Source organism: Hemiscyllium ocellatum, chromosome 12, assembly GCF_020745735.1.
Source record: "Hemiscyllium ocellatum isolate sHemOce1 chromosome 12, sHemOce1.pat.X.cur, whole genome shotgun sequence".
Classification (NCBI taxonomy): Eukaryota; Metazoa; Chordata; class Chondrichthyes; order Orectolobiformes; family Hemiscylliidae; genus Hemiscyllium; species Hemiscyllium ocellatum.
Genome location: NC_083412.1, coordinates 39,174,173 through 39,186,198, shown reverse-complemented (window position 1 = coordinate 39,186,198; position 12,026 = coordinate 39,174,173). Strand labels below are relative to the sequence as shown.

The window sequence follows — 12,026 nt, the reverse complement described above, 5'->3', positions numbered from 1 at the left end:
TGAAACGCAACGTAGCAAAGTGTGCTCAGAATGTCCAATCACCAGTACTTCCAATTTTCCAGTGAATCATTTCTGATCAGTGGTGTATTTCACTGTCACAGAACACTGAATCATTGTTGCTTTGTTAGATGTTACAGAAAAGACAGGCTACAATAAACTCAGTGACAAGAGCACTGCCTAATGAGGTTTCAGGTCACTTGAACCAGGAAGGTGCAACAAGCTGACCCTATTGGCGATTTTGTAAATTGAGCCCAAGCCATTTGTTCACCATGTAAGTTGATTGTTGAAAAAAAGTATCTCAAAGTCATGCTGTAAATTGCTGGCTATCCTAATCAGGATAGTTTCTCAGACAAACTCATGACATCACCTCTGGTCCTGAAAAATGCTTAGTCTATCGGAGATTACCTTGCAAGTGATTTGAAGGAATGCTTGTGCAACAGTTTAAACCAGCTCTTTCATGCTGTTATTATGCAATAGGACTGTGAGTGACATTAGCCACTAACAGGAGGCTGCTAGCAAGCCAAAAGGATGCTATACCTATCACACAAATAATTAACATGGTTTATGAATGTTAGTGCAGGGTTTGATTCCAAGTATTTGGGCTGCACATCTGGCTGATTGCATAAAAGAGCACACCTCTTTAGCAGTTTACAGTAAACACAGTACTGATGTACCCAAGTGTGCCATACTTGAACAACTCTCAACACAGAGTCCAATATTGGACATGATTTTAAAACTGGATAACATTTGCTGGATAATCCTGAGTGTTGTTAAGATGGTCAGTTGGGTTCACAGTATAGCATACTTGTGAGTATTTGAAGCTACAATGTATGAATACACAAGGTTCTGAACTTCACTGTTCCACAGAAACAAGATGTGAATGAACAGTGTCTGTTTCAATTCAACAAAATAGGTGGCACACATTTGTTGATTCATTTCTCAGTGTTACGTCATGGGGAATCAGAGTCAACTTGCCTGTTTTAAAGTTAAAATAAAACTTGTAGTTAACTGTCAGTCATCATTAACTGGTTATCCATGGCAACATCTCTGCAAATCAAGAGTCCATTTGCTAACCAACCAGCACAATCCGCTTGCATAAGATAAACTTGGGTTTTCAGTTCAACTTGTATATCTAACAATCCTGTTGAGTGGAAGATCGAAAACTTTGACTAATGTGTCTTTTCAGCAATACTTAAGTCCTGAACTACCGAACAATTATTGCACCTTTTTAAAAACTTCATTAAAATCAATGTTAAGCATAATGTATTGTTTGCCTGAATCTTCACGGAAGTAGATTTATTATAAATACTTGACTTGTTAGACACAAAACTTTTGCAAAATGCAATACAAGTTACACCATTTTTAAAACAGTAATTTTTGAGAATAAAAATGATTAACAAAGACTCTTAATTTTCTTCAGTAATATTTATGTACTATCTTAACGTCATAAAAATATGTCTGCACAAGAATGTAATGAGGCACAGGTTGATAGAGGCCACATAAATGCTACTAGGACACTAGCCAAAAGTCGGTTACAGGGTAGGGGTTTAAGGAGTGACTTAAAAATGGAGGTAGAAGTGGAAAAACAAGAGAGGGTAGGGAGGTTCAATTGCTAACGGTGAAGTGCTGAAAACTGCAGATGGCAAGAGGCCAAAATGGAGGAGTGGACACATCTTTGAGGCTGTAGGGCTGGAGGTCACAGTGATAGGTAAAGGTAAGAGTATAGAGGCACCGCAACACACAGATGAGGAATTTAAAATCAGTAATATTATCTGACAGAGGAGGTCAACAGGAATAGGAGTGATGTACAAACAGGACTTCTGCAAGTCAGAATTTAGGAGTCAGAATACATAAAATATAATGACATGAATCATACTGAACAGATCCTCAAGGCACTTGCCTGAAGATGGTTTCTCAGGCACACGATCAGCAGATAGCATGGTTTGGTTTGAGAGTTTGCATGCAGAAACTCAGTCCTTTAAAATTATGTCAAATATTTGATTTATAAAGCAGTATGGACAATGGATTGGAGATTATAATTCCATTTTATCCAGAAAGATTTGCTGCAACTGTCTTGTAAAAATCAAGTCTTCCTCAGTCAGCACTCTTGCCTCAAGATCAGAGAATTTCTGAACTCACATAAAAAAATTCTTTCAGTCATCTAGACTGGCACTTCAGTGCTATTGGATAACTGAAACTGCTTGCTGGCATAGCCAACCAAGGACCCAATACACTCCTGGAATAGCAGGACTCTCTCTCACATCACTAAACTGGTTCTCTAACTGCTGTCATTAAGGTGCTGTGATGCTACCATCTTAAAGATATTCATGGGCCGTGCACCAGTAACTAAACTTAATTCATAATAGTCTAACTTTTTATATTGTGTCATTCTCTTATTTAATTGTAATCTAAAATATGTAAAGATTTGTTTAGCTATTTAATTTTCAGTGTCATCCCCACCTCCTATTAAAGTCAGTGTCATGATGATTATGTACCACCATAAGGAAATAGGGAATGCCTTTGTCCTCACTCTGAGTGAGTACAATGCACATGTCACAGAAGCCCAACTAACATAGCAGATCATTCTTAGCTGTAACATAGCCATGGCAACAGCAATTTGGTAATTAAAAGCCACATTCCAGAAGTCAATAGGAATAATGAGTATAAGAATAAAGTAGCAAGAAATAATGGAAATGATCATTAAATAATTTAACTCCAGTTTTAACCAGCTTTTATTTAAATGCTTATCCCCTCTCAGTCAGAGACAAATTATCCATGTTACTACACCTCACTGGGGTAACATGCTGGAAACCAAGTCCCAGTATTTCTGGAGTCATCACAACAATTAATTTATCAATGTATACTCGGTCCCAGTTTACTTGTCTGATAGACTTGGGTTAACAGAAAACGCAGATCAAGTTTTTATCCTTTTTTAGGCAGTACTAGTTAAAAACTCAAAATGCCTTTCAAAACCACCACTCCCTCCCATCCTCCCTCTGCCAAACACACACACACACACACACACACAAAACGGACATACAAAAAAACAATATAAACAAAAAACATTGGTGTTCTGGATAGAGAGATAAAGGTGGAAACCACAGTTTAAAAGTACCAAACGTTTTGCTTATCGCATCTTTTTGCTCACTAAGACTTTCTGTTCTTTAATATCTCTCTTCGAGATTCTCTTCATTTCTTCAAAGGAGGCACAAGCAATTGGTACACTAACAGCAAAGTATCTTAGCAATTGATTAAAGGCCACAGCTCACAGCAACTAGCCAGAGAAAAAAAACTGACTTCCTTTATCTTCATGTATTTTACTGGGGATAAAGGTAATGCTCTACTACCCCTTGCAGAGGACTGAATGCTTCACACTGTATTGTTTACACCCATAAGCTGTTCACAGAAACTATCAGGGAGTTGTTGTCATGTTGATGACCTTTTGCATTCACAACTATTAACACTTGTCTATACCAATCAGCTACTTGTTGCTAGTCAAATCTCATTTTAAACACACACCTGCAACGATACCATTTCCATTTATGCCTACCTCTACTGCTTGTAAAGAAACAAAGTAAGCACATCCCATAATGCGTTTTACTAATTTAACTTTTAAAAGAACAGTAATTTCTTACTCAGTTCTTTGTTGTAAGTCAGTCATTTCCCAAGTCAGGTCACAATTAAAAATAAAAGTAACATAAAAAGATACGAAAGTTCAATGGTCCAAGACTTCACTGTGATTACCGTCTCAATGTTCAGGATTTCTGATTGTGTCCTATTCTCCATTTTAATTAGAAAAATCACAATAAAAGTTGTGATTGACACATACTGGTTTGACTCATCTTGTTAACCTCAAAATGGAGCTGCAGAATGACCAGAATATTCGTTTCTAAGTATTACTGGTTTGGAATAGTTTTTTTTCCCCACCAGGAGAACTCAGCTCAAAGTAATTGAGAAGTGGGGAGACTTGGTTTATGAGGGTAATCAAATTTTAACAGCAGAAATCAACCTCATGGCAGAAATGGTAGAATTATACTGGGCCACACAATTTTATTTTTAAAAGTCAATTCTCCTGCTAAAAATGATATTTACAAAATGCAACATGTCTTCAAAGTACAGCATTGTAATGTGTACGCACATTATAAATGAACAGAATACGTCTTGTGATCACAATAATGTTTGAGCAACACTGTCTCTCTAAGTCATCAAAGTTGTATCAGTTAATTCTTACCCATTGCTCCTGAAGTCTGACTGCCAACTCCATGAAGTAGCACTGGCTGACTGCTGTCTGATCTTTGTGAGGAAGTAGAAGGGGAGGAGACTGTAGTACCATTTACTCGGACCTCTGTCTGTGGCTGCAAATAGTAATGAGGAAGGTAGTTAAGATTATTGCCTGGCATTCAGTTTATGATTTGCAGATAAAACCATTATGTGAGATGACATTAGGATGAATCCCTTATCATTCAATGGCAGCCTAAAATCAACCAATCGAAGCATCACAATCTGAGCACACTGAGACCACATCGACACTTCAACAGGAAACAGTTAATAACAGCAAAGTGACAACCTGTTGTTTTCCCCACAGCGTTTTTGAAAACAGAGCAGAAAATGTTACGTTACAAAACATCGGTGCTGCAAAACTCTAAGCATGGGCTTGTGGAACAGCCTTCATGATCTCGACAATCTACAGTGAACGACCAAAGGTTGTTGTAAGCAGAGGTAAAACATTTCTACCCTTCAGGCTCAGTCTAATGTTCATGCTAAGAGTAGCCTTGTCAAATTCTTTAGTGTCAGTTCACTGTTTACCTCATTAGTTAGGGCATGACCTTGAGGTAAGGGAAATTAGAAGAAAAAAAATGAGGAGATAATGAAGCAACGAGCCCTAGAAAATGAGGTTGATTATTTTGTTTTGTGACACCAGACAGGTTCTGCACACATGTGCACTTCTCTTCTTACCTGCTCCAGCAGCTGCCTCAGCCTGTGTAGCTGGGATTCCAGCTGCTTGTTGTGATCTTCCAGGATCTGCATCCTGGCCTCAAGGCGACCTTTGTGCTGACGAAGCAGTTTGGCTTCAGCAATGAGCTCGGCATCCCTGGGACTTTGTGGTGAGATGGGCATCATTTCAGGGGGAGACGGCAAGGGGGACAGACCTTTGCGATCGTGCTGCTGCTTCAGCCTCTCATACTCAGACTGAAGGTTTCTGAAAACAAAACAGCACAAATTATATCACCAGCATTAAAGTGGAACAAAGCTGTTGTAATGCCTGTTCACGTAATGTCGGTGTGTTAAATTTAAGAAACTGTTCATGATTTGAAATGACAGGACATTGAGCTCACAAGGCTTCTCAGTGGACTTCAGCTGAAGTTAGCTGGATGATAATCTCCTGTGACAACGATAGCATTGCAATGATGATCAGACTTAGGGTTCTAACATGAAACTTTAAAATAGTGTCTGAATGGTTAATTCATTTCATTTGTAACTTTTAGAGGAGGTGAAGCCAGCAATCAACACTGTTACTGGAGTTAGTGGCAGGATGGGGCAGGGCAGGGAGGGGAGAAGAGGGGAATGGAGGTGGGTGAGCGAGTGGTGTAGAAATATGGGTTAACCGCTGCACTGGAAAATCAAGGTACATTTCCAAATAGGAAAAAGATTCCAAAACCTGAACAAAATTTGTAATTTATGGGCCTCAACAAACAATGATTGGATTGACAGTGTGGTCATTTCAAATTAAATATAAGCTATTACATATTTAATATCACATAATTACACATTTGACTTTGAAATATAGCACCGTTCCTTCACTGTCGCTGGGTCAAAATCCTAGAATTCCCTCCCTAAGCTTATTACGGACACCCACAGCACATGGACTGCAGTGGTTCAAGACAGCAGCTTACCGCCACCTCTAAGAAACCTCTGGACAGGCAATAACTACTGGCCAGCCATTGACATTCACATCCCAAACATTAATTGTAAAAAATGGGAATTGGGCCAACCTTTGGAAGTTATCCTATTTAGGGGTCGGGTACGTCAGTGCAGATTAAATCTGATGGACTGGCTTGTAACATTCTAACCTGTTTTCATCTTCTAGGTCAGCGAGAATTCTTTCCAGTTCTCCTCGTTCTTCACTCTCCAAGGAGATGAGAATTTGAGCAGGGCTCCGAGGCTGACTCAATGGTGACTCCTGGTTCAGACTCTGGCAGTAGTGCTGGATCAGCAAATGCTCATCATCTCTGCAACACATTGCAAATAAAATGTGTCAGCACGTGTTCTTCTAAGACACAGGATCAGTAACAAACCTACCCCTCATTGACCCATTCCCATGGAATGCATTTAGAAAACATTTTGCCCACAAAGTAAATGGTCTACTGGGTTCCAAGTTTCAGATAAAAAGTAACTGTTTTACAATTGAACCATACCAATGGTTAACCAAATGCTAAGCTTTGATTTTCATCCCTCTCTCCTTTTTTCTTTCTGACAGATGGCATTCAATGTGTTGCAAAAACATTGTGATAAACCCATTCCCCTAACACAGTAAGGCAGCAGACCCATGGGACTAGTAATCTGGAGGCTCACATTAGTGCTCCAGATAGCTGCTGAAATTTCACCATGGGGACAGGAGAATTTAATTCAAGTAATTACACAAACCTGGAACAACAAGATACCATCAGTCATGGTGACAATCAAGCTACTCGATCTTAGCAAATGTCCACTTACCTCACTCATGGCTTGCTGTCTTTATCTAACTTGGCCTATATTTCTTACTAGAATGAGAAGCCCACTTGAAGTAGTGGGATTCTTGTATAAAGTCAAGAGGATGTGACTTTGGGAATTGTCCACATTGATTCCAAACTCTATTAACACTCATGGCATATATGGTCCAAGTGCTCATAAATGGGACTAAATTAGGTTGGGATATCTGGTCGGCATGGATGAGTTGGACCGAAAGGTCTGTTTTCGTGCTAAAGATCTCTATGACTTTAAACAATAGACAATAGGTGCAGGTGTAGGCCATTCTGCCCTTCGAGCCTACACCACCATTCATTATGATCATGGCTGATCATCCTCAATCAGTATCCTGTTCCTGCCTTACCCCCATAACCCTTGATTCCACTATCCTTGAGAGCTCTATCCAACTCTTTCTTAAAAGAATCCAGAGATTGGGCCTCCACTGCCTTCTGGGGCAGAGCATTCCACACACCCACAACTCTCTGGGTGAAGAAGTTTCTCCTCATGTCTGTCCTAAATGGCCTATCCCTTATTTTTAAGCTGTGTCCTCTGGTTTGGGACTCACCCATCAGCAGAAACATGTTTCCTGCCTCAAGAGTGTCCAATCCTTTAATAATCTTATACGTCTCAGGGACAAAGAAACACCCTACTGATTACCATCTATTATATTCTCTTTTCAAATAAACAAAACATAAAACAAGCTTAAGATTACAGAAAGCGCACTGGGGGGAGGGCTTCAATATGCAACACTAGGTGTGGCTTGGTAGAATTGCAAGTGTAAGGCAATGCTCAATTTCAATGACAGAGAATGTAACCACCTCTCCACAACATTCAATGGCATTATTATGATGGAACTCCCCCATCATTAACAGCCATATGGTTAGCACTGAACAGAAAAATAACTGGACCCTAGACACATAACTATTACGCTTATAAGATCAGGTCAGGCATTAGAAATTTTTTTTTCTCTGATTACACAAAGCCTCTCTGCCATCGACAAGGCACAAGTCAGGACTGTGATAGAAAATGCCTCTCCTGCCCAGTCAATTAAAACCTCAACAACACAATTTCCAGGTCAAAGCATTCTACCTGACTGGCACTCAAAAATACCACAGACATTCACTTTGACTACACTTGCTCAATTCCATTCTCTCTGCTGCAGGAAAGATGCTGTTAAATTTGAAAGAGTTCACAAAAGATTTATGAGGAGGTTTCTGGAATTGGAGGGTTTGAGCTATAGGACAGGCTGAGTAGACCTGGGTTTTTTTTCACCCTGGAGTGTCAGAGGTGGAGAGGTGACCTTATAGAGGTCTGTAAAATCATGAGGGGTATGGACAGGGTAAATAGCCGAGTTTGTTTTCCCCCAGGATAGGGGAATCCAAAACTAGAAGCCAGAGGTTTAAGGTGAGAGGAGAAAGGTTTAAAGGGACCTCAGAAGAACTTTTTCACACAGAAGGTGGTACCATGTATGGAATCAGCTACCAGAGGTAGTGGAAGCTGGTACAATTACATTTAAAAGATGTCTGGATAGGTATATGGACTTAGAAGGATATGGACCAAATGCTAGCAAATGGGACAAGATCACTTTAGGATATCTGCTTGGCATGGACGAGTTGGGCCACAGGGCCTGTTTCCGTGCTGTGTAGCTCTATGATTCTATGATGCATAGCATGTGCTGTGACCCATACACCAGATACACTGCAACAATGAACTCTGCCTCCTTCAACTGCAACTTGATCCTCCACCACCCAGAAAAACAAAGACACCAGTTGCAAGGAAACACCACTCTATTTATGTTCGCCTTCAAGTCTAACATAGAAATATATTGCTGTGCCCTCATTGTTCCTGTGTGTAAATCTTGAGACTGTTTTTTTAACAGAGAATCCCAAGATTGCTTCAGGTTCCAGAACTTGATTCACTATCGTTTTCTTAAGAGGAATTTGAGATGAACAATAGCCAGCAAAACCCACTTCAATCATGGTAGACAAAAAGGTATCAATCTAAACTATTCTGTTAGGCAGCATTTGAGAACACACCCTGTCAAGTTCCACTCATCCCCACGCACGAACCCTTTCAGTAGACTGATTTCAAACCCTTTATCGCTGAAACTTGATAATAGGACTGATTAGATTCGATTTCTGACAGTGTGGAAACTGGTCCTTCAGCCCAGCCAATCCACACCGAACCTCCAAAGAGTAACCCTCCCAGAACCATGTCCCTCTGACTAATGCACCTAACACTATGAGCAATTTACCATGGCCAATTCACCTGGCCTGCACATCTTTGGACTGTGGGAGAAAACCGGAACACCTGGAGGAAACACACGCAGACACAGGGACAATGTGCAAACTTCACACAGACAATTGCCTGAGGCTGGAATCGAACCTGGGACCCTGGTGCTGTGAGGCAGCAGTGCTAACCACTGAGCCACTGTGCTGCCCCCCAGCAGTTATTTTATCAGTGGTAACAGTGGTGGTCAGTGAAGGGGGATACATTTAACCTTTCTATACACTGAATATCTGAGAAATACTTCAAAACACAAAGCATATCACTTGGTGAATTTTCACATGGTACTTAGTTGATAACTAGTGGGTGGCACGGTGGCACAGTGGTTAGCACTGCTGCCTCACAGCGCCTGAAGACCCGGGTTCAATTCCCGACTGTGTGGAGTTTGCACGTTCTCCCCGTGTCTGCGTGGGTTTCCTCCGGGTGCTCCGGTTTCCTCCCACAGTCCAAAGATGTGCGGGTCAGGTGAATTGGCCATGCTAAATTGCCCGTAGTGTTAGGTAAGGGGTAATGTAGGGGTATGGGTGGGTTTCGCTTCGGCGGGTCGGTGTGGACTTGTTGGGCCGAAGGGCCTGTTTCCACACTGTAAGTCTAATCTAATCTAAAAATCTAATCTAACTAATTCTGATTGAATGTGTACAGCCAATGCTGGCAGCCAATGATTTTGGTTTGAGTCTATTTTGACACAAAAAAAAAACACATTTGGCATCCCGGGGGGACACTGCTCCACCTCTACTGGCTCCCAATGACATCTCTTTGATCAGCCATTTAATTAAAAATAATTACATTTATTGGACTTAATGTTCAAACACTATTTGAGCAACCGACAAAGAATTGTTTTTTGGTAATGGTAATGCACATACAAAAAGGTTATTAGAAAACAGCACATTATCTTTACATTTAAGTGTCTGACAAATTAGAAATGGTCACACAAGCCTTGGAAATGCTCTTGTCATATCAAAATACACTATAGGATGTGGCAAAAGTGGCTCAGTGCTGCCTCACAGCGCCAGGGACCTGTGTTGGATTCCACCTTTGGCGACTGTCTGTACGGAGTATGCGTGTCCTCTCCGTGTATGCATGGGTTTCCTCCAGCCGCTCCGGTTTCTTCCCACAGTCCAAAGATGAGCAAGTTACATGGATTGGCCATGTAAAATTGCCAGTAGTGTCCAGGGATGTACAAGCTAAGTAGGTTAGCCAGGGGAAATGCAGCGTTACAGGGGTAGGATAGTTGGTGCACATCTGGGTGGGGTGCACATCTGGGTAAGCTACTCTTCCACTCTGAAGGGATTCTGTGATCCTAAATGTCAGCAAAGAAATGGAATGGCTTCCCTATTGTGCGTTCAACCCACAACTTAACCACCTTGGCAGCAATCTGGCACAGTGGATCTCTTTCTGCCAATTTTCATCTTATTGATTTCACCCATCTCATATTTTCCATTTTAATATAGGGTAATTCAATACAGTCAACATCAATTGTGACACCATTATTAGCAGCACAAGATGATGCATGTTGTCACTGAGTTAATTTGGCACATCAATTCTATTATGCAACTTATAATCCCCCATTTACCAGCAAGTCAATACATTTTGTGTGGCACACTGAATTCATCATTGCTCTCACTGCCAATCACTCAAGATAAAAAGTCAGAAGTACAGACATCAGACAATCTTAATTCTGTATATCCTATATATACACACTATACAATGGTGTTTTAAAGTGATTTAAAACACAGAATGGAAATATTGCATAACTGCCACTGTTACACTGATGTTGTAATCATCACTGCATCGATACTCAGCTGAGCCATTGACATTTAAAATACTTACTAATAAAATGCACTTCTCCTATTACATTGTAAATAACACATATTTTGACAAAGATTAGCCTCAAGATAGCATTACACAGAAGTACCATTACCAATGTTAACTATTATCAACTCTCTCATTTTACTCAGGATGCTTGGTGATGATACAGAGATTCTGAGCAAACAGTAAGCCAACATGAGCCTTTGAAACCAGCAAGTTAGCAGAGTCTAGCTGCAAACAATCCAATGCATGACTTTTATGTCCTCTCACGAAATGCCATTGTAGTATAATTTTACAACACTGTTAGCCTTCTAGGAGCTACCTAAAACAAAGAGAGCCATTGCAGTTAAATGCAAAACTGCTTTCAACCATATATCCACACTCATACTTTCAGGGCCACTGCATTGTCATCATTGATTGATGACCTTGGCTGCTTCATAGCTCAGGGGGACTCATGGGAATTCAAGCAAACTTTTGTGACTATTATTTACACTTACACAATGCCTTTAATGTAGTCAACGATCTCATTGCACTTTCACATGCTGACTTTTGGTCGATCTTAGATCAGCTAAAGGAACTTACAGGAAATTAACAGCTGGGACAAAAAGATACGGTGGCTCAGTGGTTAGCACTGTTGTCTCACAGTGCTAGGGTCTTGGGTTTGATTCCAGCCTTGGGTGACTGTCTGTGTGGAGTTTGCACATTGCCCCACTGTCTGCATGAGTTTCCTCTGGGTGCTCCAGTATCCTCCCACAATCCTAAGATGTGCATGTTAGGTGAATTAGCCATGATAAGTTGCCCATAGTATTCAGGGATGTGTAGGTTAGGTGCATTAGTCAGGGTAAACAATAATAGGGGAATGGGTCTGGGTGGGATACTCTTCGGAGGGTTGGTGTGGATTTGCTGAGCCGAAGGGCCTGCTTCCATACTGTAGAGATTTTATGATTCGCATAGATCTATTTGGAAATGTAAAAGCAACTCTAAATGATGTCATCCACTTCTGAAACCATCAGCCATGCACTTGTTACCTCAAGATTTCACTCAATTTCAACGCAGTATTGGCAGGCCAGTATTTGAAATCATCTAAATCATTATTGCTTGTGACCTAAGTAATACCTGGCTCTGTTCACCCATCACTCCTGTACTCACTGATCTACACTGGCTGCTAGTTAAGTAACACCTCAGTTCTAAAATTCTCATCCTGC

The 12,026-nt window shown here is 40.7% G+C and overlaps 1 protein-coding gene across 8 annotated transcripts in view; it reads right to left on the bottom strand.

Moving 5' to 3' along the window:
* The window catches only part of dmd (dystrophin), a 1,983,095-nt gene that overhangs the window by 28,208 nt on the left and 1,942,861 nt on the right, over nt 1-12,026 (bottom strand). For all 8 annotated transcript variants that reach the window (XM_060833515.1, XM_060833512.1, XM_060833514.1 and 5 more), the window contains 3 exons: nt 6,072-6,230; nt 4,957-5,200; nt 4,232-4,355 (listed from right to left, as the gene is read on the bottom strand). In XM_060833515.1, the coding sequence (XP_060689498.1) occupies nt 4,232-4,355; nt 4,957-5,200; nt 6,072-6,230 (527 nt within the window). The remainder of the gene's footprint in view (nt 1-4,231; nt 4,356-4,956; nt 5,201-6,071; nt 6,231-12,026) is intronic.